A 16,336-nucleotide genomic window follows, 5' to 3' on the forward strand; every position below is an offset into this window, starting at 1 on the left:
CCTCGGCTGTCTCCAGGGCTTTGAGCATGGGGCTGGTTTTATGTGTGGATGTGGGAGAGCGAAGGCAGGCGGTGGGCTGGGGAGCGCAGAACCCCCGCAGGAGCAAGGAGGGATGCTGTGGGGCAAGCGGGGAGACCCTCGTCGTCTTCAAAATCACTGGGCAGCAGATGCCAGCCGCCCTCCAAACTGTGCCGGCTCCTCCTGGGGACACAGGCACAGCAGAGGCAGCCCCGCAGTCCCTCCCCAGCCCGCTCCTCTGCGCTCCCTCCTGCAGACGATTCTGATTTTGGGGACAACCAGAGCGGCCTTGTCCTCAGCAGAGAAGACATCAAGAAGCAAGGGCTGCAGCTGATCGAAAGCAAGAAGAAAAGCAAGAGGAAGTAGCACTTGCTCCCCGAGAGCTGGGGACGCCCCAAACCACCCCTTGTACACTTTCCCCTTGGTTTAATAGAGGAGATGCTTTTCATTCCTCCAAAGCTCGTGTTAGAGCCGAAAGAGGAGGTCGCAAGTCACTTCTGTCCGCGGAACATGTGGCTCAAAGGTGGAGGGGAGCTGAGCTGGCTTTGCAGGCAGCCACATCCCCTGCCCCTCTCCCCACAGTGGTGGCAATGGGCTGGGCTGGGGCCATCTTTCTTGGGCAGAGCACAGCTGGGGGCAGGCTGGCTTTCTCCCCCTTGCTGCCGTGGGTCCAACACCTTCCTGGGCCCTCTGCACACTTCCCGGACCCCGACGGGCTGGCACAGAGGGCACTACGCCAAGCCTTTGGCTCCAGCATGGGAACCTCAGCCCTGCCCATAGCTCACAGGCCGTCTTCTCTTCTCTACAGAAGCATCACCTACACGTGGTGAGCACCAGATAGGCCTCACCGACATGCCAACCTGCCCTTTCTTAGCCCCCTAAAACTCCATCCCTCCACGTGGAAGGGAACCAAGGAAAACCTAGGGTGCAATGTGGGCACTGGCGGCAGGCAGAATGGGAGCCCTGGGGTGCTGAGGCAGCAAGGAGGCCTGTGTGAGAGGACCGCCGCTCCACTGGGCTGAGGGACTGAGGAGCAGTGGGTCTGGCCCCCACCTGGGCATACTGTCCCCACCACAGTGGGGTGGACAGCGGCATCCATGAGGAATGGCTCTCGGAGATCCGAGAGGAGCACGGAGGAAGGGGAGGGGGGCAGAAAACAAAAGTGACGCGCAGTGCAATTCTTCATCCACTGGTGTCAAGGAGGCTGGCCAGCACGATGCCGAGACGAAATTCCTGCAGACCGTCTTCACCCTGTGTGAAGCTGGCAGGGCCAGGGGCTTCTCGCAGTGCCTGCAGGAGTTCTACCACCAATTGCAGGTGGTAGAGACTGTTATAAAGATTTCGTCTTAGCCGTGATCTGATTCTATTATTTTATTACAACTGATTAATACCGAGAGGCAATAAGCAATCAGCGCTGGGTGCGCCGGGGAGTCTCCGCCGCACCAGAGACGCACACCGGGGAGATGTCTTTCCCATGCAATTAACCACTATCTTAGCCCCGTAAATTCCATTCGCTCTCTGGTTACTTATCCTGTAACGGGATGTACGTATCTCTTAGTTACATAGCCCCCTTAAAGCATTCAAGCAGTTCAACAAAGCACCCTTAGAAAACAAAGCGGTAGAGTAAAAGGGGTTATTCCTTTTTTTCTTCTTCTCTCTCATCAGTGTATTGACAGGAACATTTACCATAATCATGATCATTCCTATACATCCCGCACAAGGTACAATGGTCACAAGGGGTTCCGATTCCACATAAAGTGCAATGGCGACAAGAACTCCTAAGTTGCTGACACGAATCATTCCTGTATACCTCACAATTCCCCCCTTGTTTTCTTGTAACTCACTGATTCGTGTTTTGGCTTCTAATCTAATAACTGCTTTTCGAGCCGCGGATAGTATGGGAGTTGTTTTGGTCTTTAGTATCACTAATGAGCGAGTTCCTCCCTTATTTGCTAATTCCGGTTCTAAAGGTATGGCGGTTAATTGATGTTTTGTATAGCCATAGGTATCAGTTTGGTGCAACACGGGATTATACATGGAATAATTAACAATACCCCACATATTCCCAACACCACTATACCAACTTTGGTAATCGAATCCCTGTTAAAAATTGTCTCCAAGATTCTAGTCCTCCAAAATTGATTTCATTCCATGTTTGTGCTGGAACATGAGCTATCTTTTTCATCTCTCTTAGAAGTTCATTTATGGTCTTTCCTTCATCGTCAATTTCGAAACAACAATTACTAAGATTAAGTTTTCCACAAACCCCTCCTTCTTGAGCTAACCAGTAATCTAAGGCTAGGCTATTCTGATATATTGTAGTTCTCATTTTGGTATTTTGTTTCTCAATTAATCCTAATGCATCTTTCGTTTTATTTCCTACTATTTCTACTACAGCTTGTAATCTTATGATCCTATTCAGCATATATATAGGGGTCCGGTATCCCCAGGACCCATCTTCCGCCCAAGTTGCCGGATCATACTAAGAGATTATTTGTTTGGGTGGCCACTCATTGTCCTTCCAGTTACCAATTTGTAGTTCCCTTTTAGATCGTTTCCTTCTTAGTTCATCTGTTTCTGTGTATAACTGGACTCCCAAACGTTCTCCTTGGCTCATAGCTGGTAAAAAAGAAACTCGGTCTCATTGTTCCTAATACACGTGATCCTGTCCAATTTTTAGGTAAAAATGCAAAGGCTGCTTTACCACAGATCCAATAATGTCCGTCTGGAGTGGGCCAACCGTTTGGTATATTAGTTCCATTAGTCCAGTGAGGGAATTGGTGATTCATTTCTATAGGATCTCCCCATTTTTCCCAGCCTTTCTTTGTTCTCTTCCATAGATCACCTCCTTCACAAAGCAAATTTCCTACTGGTTTGCCGTCACTTTCTGAATTTTGCCAACACCTTTTCCAATTACATTTGTTTGTAAGATCCATTGCTGCCTTCTGTTATTTCCTTCTTGATTTCTCCAGATCACAGGATCGCTTATGTTACTCTCCATCGCTTCCCAGGGCCATCTCTCTCCCTGGTTAGCTCCCCCACAAACATAGCAGTTGCTTACATTCAATGCTTTAGCTATATTTTACAAAGAGATTGTTAGCAACAGTGGGAATTTCGTATTGGACTCCTGTTTCCATTTCATGATAAAATGAGTTGAATAATAAATGATGTTGTTTTGATTCCTTAAAACTTTCCGTAATTTGAATTTGGACTTTAGCTCCTGGACCCTTTCCTGTAGCCCATATTTTAATTCCAAATTCCTTAATTTTCTTATTTTTCCATTTTCCAATAGTCATGGTGGTTAGATTGAGAAGGGTACATTCGTGTGGTCCACAATCTGGCTTTCCTGGGACATTTTGAATAAAGGCTGTACGCAGATATGTTTTTCACTCTAAGAAACCACCCCAAGTGACAGACGGAATGCGAGATGAATATACCTCCGTCAGATCCCTTAATTTTGGCTTTGGAAAAGGAGAGGGAAAAACTGAAAGCTAAGCTGGAGAGATGTTCAGATTGGGATACTGGGGAAAGATGTTAAGCAAAGCAAGAAGGAAAGCAAGGGAGCTCGGGCAGCTCCTGTGTTTGAGCGTGGGATGAGTGCTGGGGAGGCAGAGGTGGAGGGATGTCGGGCGGAGGTGGGGGAGTGGGTTCTTCTCCTATGGGACCGGATCCGTGTGTGCTGTGGGGAGTTTGGACGTTGGAAGTGGGACTGCCCTGGGGGGAGTGCCATGGGGTGGCTCCTGTGGCTGAATTGGAACTAGACTGATGGGGACCTGGGGAATCTACCCCAGCAGATCCACTGGTTAAATTAAACCTAGGGACTAGAGGAAATAAAGTGGAATTTTAGTGGATGCAGGAGCAACTTATTCGGTGTTAAATCAGAGGGAAAAGAATTTGTTACAGACGTGGGAGCTACTGGCCACCAAGAAAAAAAAAAAAAAAAAAAAGGAAAAGACCCCAAAAAAAGGCCAAAAGAGGCATTCTTTCTATTCTTTCTGAAACCCGTAAAGTACAAATTCGGAAAACAAAGAGGAATGCATGAATTTTTATGCATGCTAAATTCTCCCAACTCTGTATTAGGGTGAGAAGCAACATTGAAAGAAGGCAAAATGGAATGAAGAGTTAAAAACGATCAATTAGTTTTAGTTTTGAGTTTCTCTTTAATTCAACAGAGAAGCAAACAGGAGGAGCTTCCTGAAATAGAAGAAATCCTCAAGCAGGTGTATCTGGGAGTATGGGCGTCTGAAGTTCCAGGGAAGGCGAAAAATGCTTTGCCTGTTCAAGTAGAAATAAAAAGGGGGGGCCTGCCCAATTAGAATAAAACAATATCCCCTAAAATTGCAGGGAAAGGGAAGTAAAAATCGTTGATAAATTTTGAAATCTACATTATTAATTGAGTGTGAATTGGAATATAATACTCCTATCTCGCCAGTAAAGAAATAAAGTTGCAGACTGGTTCAAGATCTCAGAGTAATCAACAAATTTGTAGAGGATATTCATCCAGTAATAGCTAATCCGTACACCTTATTGACTAAATTGAACACTAATCAGAAATGCTTTGCCGTCTTGGATTTAAAGGACTCTTTGGCTGCAGCCAGCCGGGAGTGATGTGAGTACCACTGGGGGCTAAGGGGGCGATGGCTGGGGCAGAGGGATGGGGACACGGCTGGGGCCCTATTGCAGGCAGCCCGCTGCCCCGGCCGAGCACTCTAATGTGGGACTTGTCCTGGCAGCATGGTCACCAAGAAGGAGCTGTGCACAGACCCCCGGGCGGGCTGGGTGCAGGCACAGGTGCAGCACTTCCAGAGCCTGAAGAACTGATCCTTCCCCACTGCCACCCCTGTTGCCCCTGGTGCTTCCCCAGACCCGGGTACGCAGGAGAGCACTTGGATGGCAGCCTTCTTCAATGGGAAAGCTTATTCTATTTAACTTATTTAAACAAACTATTTTCTGCTAAAAAAGGGGGGAAAAAAACCCAAAATAAATTATATAAAATCCCTGCTTTAAACTGAAAAGAATTTAAACCGTATCAATTTGCTTGTTAATGAACAGTCTGTTGCTTCGATGCCTGAGTAGAGTGTTTGCATTGTCAACCCCTTTGTGTGTCTCTGAAGTCCCTGCTGGAGCCCCGACGCGAGAGACAAGACCCACGGGGACCCCATTGCTCTCCACGCATCCTGGGGTCACTGCTCTCTCTGGAACAGAGCAGCCTCAGCCCCACAGCATCCCCCACGGTGCCTCCCCCTCCCCAGCCTGGGTTCAGCTCCGGTGCCACCCATCGGGTGCCACCAGGTTCTCAAGCGGGTGCCCAGCGCCAGCTCCTATTTGGGAAGCAGCCTGGCATCCCCTCTGATGGTTCCCTGCAGCATCCTTTCCCCACATCTCCCCAAAGGTCTGACATTAAGCTGTCTGGAGCCTTGGCTTCCTTCCTGCTTTTCTTGCTGACAGCTGAAATGGGGAATTTTGGGGCTATTTGGGATAGAGCGGTGAGAAGGGAAGTGCACGGGAAGAGGCAGAACAGTCCCCCCACCACTGCAACCTTTGGGGATGGCTAGTCTTAGAATAGAATCATAGAATCATATAATAGTTAAGGTTGCAAAGGACCTTAAGATCATCCAGTTCCAACCCCCCTGTCATGGGCAGGGACACCTCATGCTAAACCATGTCACCCAAGGCTTTGTCCAACCTGGCCTTGAACACTGCCAGCGACGGAGCATTCGCAACGTCCCTGGGCAACCCATTCCCATGCCTTACCACTCTCACAGTAAGGAATTTCCTCCTTATATCCAATCTAAACTTCCCCTGTTTCAGTTTTAACCCGTTACCCCTTGTCCTGTCCCTACAGTCCCTACTGAAGAGTCCCTCTCCAGCATCCCTATAGCCCCCCTTCAGATACTGGAAGGCTGCTGTGAGGTCTCCACGCAGCCGTCTCTTCTCCAGGCTGAACGGCCCCAACTTCCTCAGCCTGTCTTCATACGGGAGGTGCTCCAGTCCCCTGATCATCCTTGTGGCCTCCTCTGGACTTGTTCCAGCAGTTCCATGTCCTTCTTATGTTGAGGACAGCAGAACTGCACACAATGCTCCAGGTGAGGTCTCACAAGAGCAGAGCAGAGGGGCAGGATCACCTCCTTCGCACTGCTGGTCACGCTCCTTTGGATGCCTCCCAGGAGAATGTGCTCCAAGATTTTGCCAGGCACAGAGGTGAGACTGACTGCTCTGTATTTCGCCGGGTCATCCATTTTCCCCTTCTTGAAAGGGGGGGTTATATTTCCCTTTTTCCAGTCGTCGGGAACTTCACCTGACTGCCACCATTTTTCAAATATGATGGCCAGTGGCTTAGCAACTTCATTCGCCAGCTCCTTCAGGACCCGCGGATGGATTTCATCAGGTCCCATGGACTTGTGTACATTCAGGTTCTTAAGATGGTCTCGAACTAGATCCTCTCCTACAGTGGGCCTAGGATCATCATTCTCACAGTCCCTGCGTCTGCCTTCCCAGACTTGGGTGGTGTGGGCAGAGCCTTTGCCAGTGAGGACCGAGGCAAAGAAGTCATTCTGAACCTCAGCCTTCTCCAAACCCACGGTAGCCTGCTCTCCCGACAGCTTCCGGAGAAGGCCTGCGTTGTCCCTGGTCTGTCTTTTATTCGCTACATACCTATAGAATCCCTTCCTGTTATCCTTAACATCCCTAGCCAAGTTTAATTCTAACTGGGCCTTAGCTTTCCTAACCTGGTCCCTAGCTTCCCGGACAACATCCCTGATTTCTTCCCAGGCCGCCTGACCTTGCTTCCACCTTTTATAAGCCTCTTTTTCCCTTTGAATTTTCCTCAGCAGCTCCTTGTCCATCCAAGGAGGTCTCCTGGCCCTCTTGCTGCACTTCCTTCTAGTTGGGATGCAACGCTCCTGCGCTGGCAGTAGGTGATCCTAGAATACCAACCAACAGTTCTCATTAGCTCTGCCTTTTAAATTTCTAAAGCCCTCTGCTGCATCAGTCCATTGCAAAGAGAGAGGGGTTTCTTTTAACAGCTCATATAGTGGTCTTACCAGAACACCATAACCATGCATCCAAAGTCTGCATCACCCAGTCCTTCCCCGGAACGTCCAGAGCTCCTTGATGTTCGACGGTCGTGGAGTTTGACAAATGGCTTCTTTTCTAGCAGTTCCAGGTACTCTGTGTTCTCCTGTTATTTCATACCCTGGGTAGGACACTGGGGTTTGGGTTACTTGTGCCTTTTGTCTGGATACCCAATAACCATTCAGTCCCAGAAAATTCAATAATCCCACCATTCACTGGACACATTCTTCCTTTGTTTCTGTGGCAATTAACAGGTCATCCACATATTGTAACAGAGTCCCCGTCTGAGTGGGTGGTTTCCATGATCCTAGTGCCAGTGCTAACTGACTTTGAAAACTCCTGGGACTGTTTTTAAACCTTTGAGGTAATACTGTCCAAGTTAATCGGGTTTTTATATAATTTATTTTGGGGTTTCCCCCCCCCCTTTTTTAGCAGAAAATAGTTTGTTTAAATAAGTTAAATAGAATAAGCTTTCCCATTGAAGAAGGCTGCCATCCAAGTGCTCTCCTGCGTACCCGGGTCTGGGGAAGCACCAGGGGCATCAGGGGTGGCAGTGGGGAAGGATCAGTTCTTCAGGCTCTGGAAGTGCTGCACCTGTGCCTGCACCCAGCCCGCCCGGGGGTCTGTGCACAGCTCCTTCTTGGTGACCATGCTGCCAGGACAAGTCCCACGTTAGAGTGCTCGGCCGGGGCAGCGGGCTGCCTGCAATAGGGCCCCAGCCGTGTCCCCATCCCTCTGCCCCAGCCATCGCCCCCTTAGCCCCCAGTGGTACTCACATCACTCCCGGCTGGCTGCAGCTGCTGCTGGTGATATAGGCAGAGGTGATGAGGCGCCGCGGGATGGGGCGCTGGTGGTAGGTGAAGCAGCACGTGGTGGGGACAGCATCTGTGAGGGCAGAGACGGAGAGCCCTGGTGAGACCCCAGGCACAGGGGTTCCCGGGGGATTTGCTGTCTCCCCTCTTGTGTCCTGTTCCCTCGGTGCCAGCATTGGCCTCCTGGTCCCAGCCCTCCCCCTGCTGATGGGGATGGAGCTCTCAGTCTGCCCCGGCCGCTCCTATGGAGCAATGGCACAGTGAGCCCCAGGGAGGATGCAGTGCTGCCGGACTCACCGAGATGGGCCTCAGATGGGGAGCAGGCGGCCACGAGGAGGAGAGCGACCAGAGCGGCTGCGGAGACCTTCATGGTGCTGTGGAGCTGAGGGATCTGCGTGCAGGGCTGGAGCTGGGCTCTGCAGGGCTCCTCACAATGCTCGGCCTTGTGGCCATGCCCTGCTTTTATCCCCGGCCGCAGGGCCGGCGCAGGTTTTCAAGGAGAGAAAAAGAGTCCATGCTAGCAGGGAAATCCTGTCAGAGCACGCGGATTTGCTGAGCTGCAGAAGGAAGCCGCAGAGAGGGAAGCGCTGGCCATGGGGCTGCAACTTTCAGATTCTCTTTGGGTGCCCCAAACCCCCCAGCACCAACGCTGCCACTGCCGCAAGGATCCCCCAGCAGCCATGAGCCAGGCTGGGGCACAAAGCTCCATGGCCAGAGCCCCAGTGGCAGTCCCAAGCAGGCAGCAAGTTCCAGGCAGGGATTTGCTTTGCAGCATCGCTGTGCTGGGGGGCTGAGGAGCTGCTCTGTGGATGGACACCGCCAGGCTCTGCTGCTATTGCTGGCAGAAAACCACTGCCAGGAGAAAGCTCCCACCTTAGCCCCAGTTTTGGCACAAACAGCCCTTCTCACCCTGCTCCCCTGCTCACAGCAGGGATACAGAGTTAGCTTCAGACCCGACACCCAGGCTGGGGAGATCAGTAATAAGCCCTCCATGGGCAGGGAGGCAGTTGGTTCGTACACTGGAGCAAAGCAGCACTGGCAGGGATGTGAGAGGGGACCCCTTGTAGTGTTAGCGTAAGATTAAACACATAACCACCGGAATGGTTATATGAGGTGCTTTATTGCAGCGCTGGGAAACCAGGGGCACTCGCCCAAATCTGGCTTCAACCTCGTCACATCGCGTCCACAATTTATATCCTAAAAGTTTCACAGTTGATACATATTCAGCATAGGTTACAACATTTAACTAATACATATGCATAAGGGATTGCCATATCCATCTATTACGACATCAGCCTCTTCTGCGCTTGCGCGGCCCCCTCTGGTGGTCGTCTGGTGGTCGTTCCGATGAAGTAAGAGTCTTCCTCAGATGAAGTAAGAAGTCTTCCTCAGGTTGTCCTTTTCACCTTTCCCCCACTTGAGTATATTCCAAACGTTAGCACCCTCTTATCTTCTTTCTGGTATGCTCTTCCAGCTATCTTATACACAGGTTCCACTTGGGTATAGTCTCCAGTACATACTTTTCTAAATCCTTTTATACTCCTTTTACCATATTTGGTTATGCTATGTTTTTGTAGCATTGGGTACAAGACAGCTGTGATATATTGCAACATTAGAACCGCCGTGATACAAAACCACGAAGTCACAGCATTTTCTAATATACAAAACCTCACTATTAATTTATAAATTTCTCAAACATAATAATTTTTACTATTTTATACAATTGTTTTATCATACAAAATTCTGCTCTTTCCAACAGTAGCAGAAGGGAGCAAGAAGAGAGTCCCAGGGGGACCCCCCCATCCCTTGTGCCAGGGGTGGGAAAGCACCAGCCCCTTTTGCCTCCTCTCAGCCCGCAGGCCCTACAGCGCTTGCCGCTGTAACATAAAGAAGGACTACAGAGCCCTGGGAGAGGTGGTTAGGGGCTCTGGAGCTCAGATTGTCTTTTGGTCAATCCTCCAGGAGACAGGGGAGGACCCTAAAAAAGCCAGGAGGGTTGGCCAGGTCAATAAATGATTGGACGAGTGGTTCCATAGCAGGGGTTTGGGTGTCTCGAACCCTGGACCCAAGTTTGTAGGCCAGGTCTACTGGGGGCTGGTGAAGCTGCTCCGATAAAGCAGGGAAACAGCTGTTTTGGTAGAAGGCTTGCCAGACTGGGCAAGGAGGCTTTAAACTAGATGTGTTGGGGGAGGGGGGCATCATTCCATCCCAACACACCCAGTCAGTTGCCAGCACCTATCCTAAATGCTTGGAGCAACGTAGAGATACTCCAGCCGCTGCAGCCAACGAGCCGGCTTCATTTGGAGCTCGGCTCAGATGCCTCTATACAAACGCCCGTAGCATGGGGAACCAACAAGAGGAATCAGAGATGTGTGCACGTCTCCGGGGGTATGATATAATAGGCATCACAGAAACATGGTGGGATGGCTCCTATGACTGGAGTGCTGGAATGGAAGGTTACAGGCTCTTTAGAAAAGACAGGCCCGGCAGACGGGGAGGGGGAGTTGCTATTTATGTTAGGGATAGGCTGGAGAGTATGAAACTCTGTCTGGGCACAGGTGGGCAGACAATAGAGAGTTTGTGGGTCTGGGTTAAGGGGAGATGGTGAGCATGCCAGACACACCTGAAGCCTGAACCCTGCTCCTGCAGCACGGTGCCCACCACGTCCTCGTTCTTCCAGTGCAGGGAGCAGTGAAGGAGACCAAGTGAAGAAGAGCCGGGAAGCTCAGGGCATGGCTCAGGGGCCACTTCCCAGCACTGCACTTGCGGGTCCTTGCTCCCACTCTTGAACCACACCTGTGGGGTTGAACAGTACTTGTTCGTGCTATTAGCAGTGATTTTATCTATTTTACTTGTTTTTCTGCACTTTGCCTCTGCTTTGAGCAGCTGCAGTTTCCAGGCAAGGCTGCACAAACGTGCTGGAAAAGACCAGGGAGAGAGGGAGAAGCTCAGCTCTGGGTCATCCCTACAGTCACAAGCTTCTCTGAAAGCCCACATCAGGGTAAGAGTTTCTGGTCCAAAACATGGCAAAAACATGCATGGCCAGACTGGGGAGATTCCTTGCGTGTACAAACCCTTCCCTGCTTGTCCTTCAAATGGCCATCTCTTCATGCAGGCTTGTTGAGGCACTGGAGATGATCACGTTGGTATTTAGCTTGTCACTGGCTATTAGCACTAGCCCGCCATTTATAAATCTGCACAGGAGATGCTGAGTGACGGCCTCAGAGGGTATTTGGCAATCCCGTATTTCTTTGTTTTCAGGCTAAAGGTCCCGCGTTACGGAAACTTGATCTCAGCTGATGTACGAGCTTGGTGCTGGGAAGGCCGTTTCCTTAAAAGTCTTTTTCTGCAGCTCTCTGGTGGCGGGAACTTGATGCTATTGACCAACAAACAGCTGCATGTGCTTGCGTTTCTTGTCCCGTTTGTAGGTGAGCAAGAGCATACGGTGAGCGTCAAAATAAACACCAGTATGGAGAGCCGGTGGGTTCTTGCCCGTGTCAACAGGAGCGTAACTCGCTGCGCGGCTGTTTGCTGACCACTTAACTGACATTTCCAAAGGGACATGTCTGGGCAGCAGCAGGCTGCTCTTGCTCCGTTGCTGTGGTTACAGCCCGGCAACAGTTGCCAGGGCGCAGGGAGCTCAGCTCCGTGTTGTGGTTACAGCCCTGCGACAATTATGACCACATAGGTCGCAAGGCTCCATTGGCTTGGCCACAGCTCCGTGAGCGTTGCAGCGGGCAGTAGAGCTGCAGTGGCTGCTACGTACGCAGTGGGGCTGGAGAGCCAAGGCAGCAGGAGCAGCATCATGCTGGGCCAGAAGCCAAACCTCAGCAAGCGCATCCGTGAGATGCGGGCCAGCATAGCCCTGCAAGGTGCTGCCCCGTTGGCTTTGCATTATGGACTGGGCCAAGTCGGGGGCTTTTGGTCCCCGCATCGTCCTGCACGGTACCAACAGCTCCTCAATGTCCTGCAGGGCTAGCGAGGACGTTTTACTCCAAGCCAGAGGAAGAAAAGTTCAATGAGAACCGGGAGCTGCTGCCCCAGCTGCGAGAGGCGGTGCAGGAGGATACCCGTGTCCTGGGCCGTGTGCGGAAGGTACCAGCAGGTCCCATTTGCTGCCTCCGTGACTGTGGCTCTGCCGGAGCTGCAGAGCCAGCTTCTCCACTGGTCCTCTCCGGGAGCAGGAAGTGCAGGGCAGCAGGAGGCTGGGACCGTCCCCAGCCTGGCACTGATGTGCTCTCTGCCCTTCTTTGCCCACAGCATGAGCTCACCCTCTCTGAGGCTTGCGCAGCGGAGCAGCCCTTGGGCATTGCTTTGGCCAGTAAGACGGTGGAGGTAATAGCAGAGTCCAGCGGGCGCAGGCTGCTCGCAGCGGGCTGGGGTTCAGGGGATGCTCAGAAGGACCGGTTGTAGGGAACAGGGACCTGGTGCCAGCCCCAGGACAGCCCCACAGGGCTGGTGCAGTGAGACACGGGGTGTCCATGAGTGGTCCCGTGGAACCCTTTGCACTGCAGGACCCATCAGTGTCCTCCGTTAGCTCCCTGAGCGGGACCTTTGCCGCAGCAGAGCTCCTGTCCCGCCAAGGGAGCGAGCAGGTGCCAGCATCACCAGCTCTGCCTTGGCAAAGAGTTGTGCGGGCAGGACCCCTTCTCCCGTGGGTGCCCAGCGAGCCCTGACTCCAGCCTGGCAAATGCTCACATCCCACGCAGGTGGCCCAGGAGAAGCTGCGGGCCGAAATCTATGGCCGGGTGAACACGTGCAACATGCTGCTGTACCAGGTGAAGCAGCGGAGCCGGGCCAAGGAGCAGCTGCAGAGGCGGCTGCAGCAGCTGCAGGATGTGCGGATGGACGAGAAGCAGCACCAGGCACAGGTCCCAGGGCCCCTTGCTGGGGTGGCAGCACCCGTGGGGGGGTTCAGTCAAGCCTGCAGCCCTGGGTGGGCGCCGGTCTCAGCACATGGGCTCACCCCTTGTCCCCAACCATCTCTGCCCCAGGTGGTTCGGACGCTGGAGAGCAGCATTGAGAAGACGCAGACAAAAGTCCACGCTGGGCAGAAGGTGACTGCCCTGTACGTGGCGGTGCGGGATGCCCTGAGGAAGGTGAGCTCATCCTCACTGCGCCGTGCTCTCAGCCGCTCCCCCTGCAAAGGCCCTGAAGTGCCCAAGGGGCTGTGCTGGTGGGACACCCTCCTGCAGGAGCTCCTCCTGCTCCCCCCCATCTTCTGTCCCAGCACAGGGCACCCCTGGGACTCAGTGGGCTGTGGCTCCCCGTGTCCCAGGAGCTGGCCCACCTGCCTCTGCACCTGGACGTGCTGAGTGAGACGGCCGAGCTGCAGCACGGGGAGGTGGAAGACATGGAGCTCAGGGCCTCGCATGGTCTCAGAGCTGCTCGTGTAGCCAAGGTGAGACGGTCCAGCGCACCTCAGGGTGCTTTCCTGCCCTGCAGAGCCCACAGGTGGCACCAGGTGCCCAGGCTGCTGAGTCTTCCTTCGAGGAAAAGCAAGACTGAGCTTGGCCTCCCCACAGCACCCTCCCGTGTGTGGCTCTCGGGCCAGGCTGCCCTGCGCTGGGGACAGCTGCCTGAAGCACTGGCCGTGGGGAAGGTGGCATTCTCCATTCTCTAGCTGTCCTTGCTCAGTTTCCTTCCGGGGCTGTTTACTCGGGGTAGGGGGGGGCATTTTTGGTGCTGGCCGTGCCCATGTTAGAAGCCCACAGAGGTCCATTGTAGCTTTGGGAGCCACTTCTTTTCTGCTCTGCTCTGCTCTGCTCTGCTCCAGGAGCACAAGGCCAGGATGGAAGCCCAGTTCCGTGCCGAGAGAGAGCTCAGGGCCCGCACCCTGGCTGCTCGGAAAGAGCGCGTAGACAGACGCTGGCTCAAGGAAGCAGAAGAAAGGCTTCTGAAAGCGGTGAGCTGGGGGGACCTGGCCCAGGCAGGGTTGCAGGCACAGGGCGGGCATCGGTGCCCAGCCTCCCGTGGGCGAGGGGCTGCAGAGCCAGCTCCCCCAGGGTGCCAGCAGCTCAGCGGTGACGATGAACATCCTTGCAGCAAGCCAGGCATGACGTCGCCAGGGACTTGCTGAGCCTGCCCGAGCAGGACCCGCTGGGGGGTGAGTGCCTGTCAGGGTGCAGTGGGGGGATGCGGGCGCAGCCGCAGGCATCCTTCCCTGCCACAACCTTTCCACCCCAGCTGCCAAACCGGAGGCCACCAAGTCCCGGCTGGAGCGTGACGCCTGGCTGACGGAGAAGATGGAGAAGGCCAAGGCTGCGGTGCAGTGCTCCTGCCTCTGGGTGAGCTGAAAACCCATCTCTGGTAGAAGCTGGGGCTGCTCCAGCCCCAGGGAGCTGAGCCTTGTCTGCTCACCTTGGTCCATTGCAGGGTTATCTGCCCTCCTCTGTCCCCAGAGCCCCCCAGGGCCCCTCTTGTGCAGGCAGGGACGGAACTGCTGTGCTCCACGACACGAACTTGCAGCGGTTCCTGTGGTTCCTGGGGCAGAAACCTCCCCAGGACCGCGGCCCAGATCCTGTACCCTGCAGGAGTGGCCTGGGCTGAGTCCATGTGCTCTCCCCCGGCCAGGACGTCCCCGGCAGGCTCCTGGCACAGCAGAAGTCCCTGGCGGCACTCGAACAGTACCTCAGAGGGCGCCAGGAGAAGCAGCAGGAGCTGAAGAAGGCACTGAAGGAGCTGGAGATGCAGCGGGATGAGCTGAAGTTTCGCCAGCCCGCAGACACAAGCAGGTGCTGCTGGGCTCCGGACAGCCATGCCAAAGGGGCCACCAGCCCTGGGGGCAGGGGGGCATGTGCATGGCAGGTGTCCCAACAGGGCACCCCTTCCTTTGTCACCCTGCGGCTGCCCACCCCTCCCGCACTGGGAGGGTTTCTGAGCAGAGTGCTGCCCCAGCTCTGGCGCTGGCAGACCACCCAACGAGGAGCCTTGCTCCTTGCCTGGCACGGGAAGTGGGCCCAGCAGCAGCACGGGGTTGAGCTGCAGGCAGCACCTCTGCTCTGCGCTTGGGGCAGGGGAGAACGTGGGCAGCAGCTTTTGCAAGAGCTCTGGGGCGTCTGCAGCCCTGTGCACTTGGATGGATGTGACCGTGCTTGGCTCCAGGGGGCTGGAGGAGGAGCTGAGGACGAGGCTGCAGTGGGAGGAGGCTCGGCTGGCAGAGAGGCGAGCGCGGCTGCTGAGGAGCCAGGAGACGCTGCTGGACTTTGCAAACGGACTCGACAGCCTCTGGGGCCGTCTGCGGGGCATCACCGTGCCTGGCCAGGTACCCGCACAGGGCCGGGCTGAGCACAGCCCAGGCTCTGCTCGCTGCTGCAACGGCTCCGTGTGGTGACGCTCGGTGCAGCAGCCATCACCCCGAGGGGCTCGCTTTCCCCACCGAGGCTGTTCTCTCTCTGACTCCAGGAGCATTCTGTCAAGGCCGTGGGAGCGCACGAGAAGCTCCAGCAGTGTGAGCAGAAGCTGCAGTACCTGGTGCAGCGGGTGGCTCACCTGCCCCCCTGCAGCCACAGCGAGGACGATGAGGTGCCCGGGGGCTCCATCCCTGCTGCGCTCTCTGGGGACCCACACAGGCTTTCCCGGGTGGCCCAGCCCAAGCCATCCTCCCAGCTGGAGGATGGAGGTGCTCGAGGGAGGAGCCACGGAGCAGCTCAGGCCCCGGTGGCCCTGGGCTCTGTGGGCTGTTCCCTACCAGGGGCACATGGAGCTTGGGCACCCCTTTGCTTGGAACACCCGCCTCCCCTTCAGCTGTGAACACAGCGTCTCTTTCACAGACTTTTGTGAAGGTCAGGCAGCTGCTGGAGAAAACCCTCCTGAACGAGCCGCAGAACCAGAAGGTTTCCTTGGAGGACGTGTGCATGAGGGTCCAAGGTAGGAAAGGGGACACATCCCACAGCAACTGCCCCAGGCATTTCTGGGCGTCCTTGCCCACCTCCCAGTGTCCCAGCAGAGCCCAACCCAGGAGTTGCTCCGGGCGCTGGGGCTGACCTCGGCTGTCTCCAGGGCTTTGAGCATGGGGCTGGTTTTATGTGTGGATGTGGGAGAGCGAAGGCAGGCGGTGGGCTGGGGAGCGCAGAACCACCGCAGGAGCAAGGAGGGATGCTGTGGGGCAAGCGGGGAGACCCTCGTCGTCTTCAAAATCACTGGGCAGCAGATGCCAGCCGCCCTCCAAACTGTGCCGGCTCCTCCTGGGGACACAGGCACAGCAGAGGCAGCCCCGCAGTCCCTCCCCAGCCCGCTCCTCTGCGCTCTCTCCTGCAGACGATTCTGATTTTGGGGACAACCAGAGCGGCCTTGTCCTCAGCAGAGAAGACATCAAGAAGCAAGGGCTGCGGCTGATCGAAAGCAAGAAGAAAAGCAAGAGGAAGTAGCGCTCGCTCCCCGAGAGCTGGGGACGCCCCAGACCACCCCTTGTACACTTTCCCCTTGGTTTA

At 54.5% G+C, this 16,336-nt stretch overlaps 2 protein-coding genes across 2 annotated transcripts; one reads left to right on the top strand and one right to left on the bottom strand.

Moving 5' to 3' along the window:
• Positions 1-7,547: 7,547 nt before the first annotated feature.
• On the bottom strand, positions 7,548-8,325 carry LOC136021914 (C-C motif chemokine 3-like). The gene is made up of 3 exons (XM_065694616.1): positions 8,202-8,325; positions 7,869-7,977; positions 7,548-7,744 (listed from the first exon to the last, which is right to left on the bottom strand). Exons 1-3 carry the CDS (start codon positions 8,272-8,274, stop codon positions 7,657-7,659), a joined length of 270 nt encoding a protein of 89 aa, XP_065550688.1. The 5' UTR covers positions 8,275-8,325; the 3' UTR covers positions 7,548-7,656.
• A 3,384-nt stretch (positions 8,326-11,709) lies between these two features.
• On the top strand, positions 11,710-15,889 carry LOC136022113 (coiled-coil domain-containing protein 183-like). The gene is made up of 12 exons (XM_065695045.1): positions 11,710-11,776; positions 11,878-12,239; positions 12,614-12,775; positions 12,899-13,003; positions 13,183-13,305; positions 13,681-13,809; positions 13,950-14,010; positions 14,091-14,191; positions 14,478-14,707; positions 15,009-15,168; positions 15,309-15,428; positions 15,677-15,889. Exons 1-12 carry the CDS (start codon positions 11,710-11,712, stop codon positions 15,887-15,889), a joined length of 1,833 nt encoding a protein of 610 aa, XP_065551117.1.
• Positions 15,890-16,336: the final 447 nt, after the last annotated feature.

This window comes from Lathamus discolor, chromosome 14 (assembly GCF_037157495.1).
Source record: "Lathamus discolor isolate bLatDis1 chromosome 14, bLatDis1.hap1, whole genome shotgun sequence".
Taxonomy (NCBI): domain Eukaryota; kingdom Metazoa; phylum Chordata; class Aves; order Psittaciformes; family Psittacidae; genus Lathamus; species Lathamus discolor.

Bases quoted from the DNA above. Each gene is read 5' to 3' on its own strand.
- LOC136021914 (XM_065694616.1), bottom strand. From the start codon at position 8,274: ATGAAGGTCTCCGCAGCCGCTCTGGTCGCTCTCCTCCTCGTGGCCGCC. The intron at 7,978-8,201 runs GTGAGTCCGGCA...CTGCCCTCACAG, and splicing joins CCCATCTGAGGCCCATCTCG to ATGCTGTCCCCACCACGTGC. The intron at 7,745-7,868 runs GTGAGTACCACT...TTGTCCTGGCAG, and splicing joins TGCAGCCAGCCGGGAGTGAT to CATGGTCACCAAGAAGGAGC.
- LOC136022113 (XM_065695045.1), top strand. From the start codon at position 11,710: ATGCTGGGCCAGAAGCCAAACCTCAGCAAGCGCATCCGTGAGATGCGG. The intron at 13,306-13,680 runs GTGAGACGGTCC...GCTCTGCTCCAG, and splicing joins GAGCTGCTCGTGTAGCCAAG to GAGCACAAGGCCAGGATGGA. The intron at 13,810-13,949 runs GTGAGCTGGGGG...ACATCCTTGCAG, and splicing joins AAGAAAGGCTTCTGAAAGCG to CAAGCCAGGCATGACGTCGC.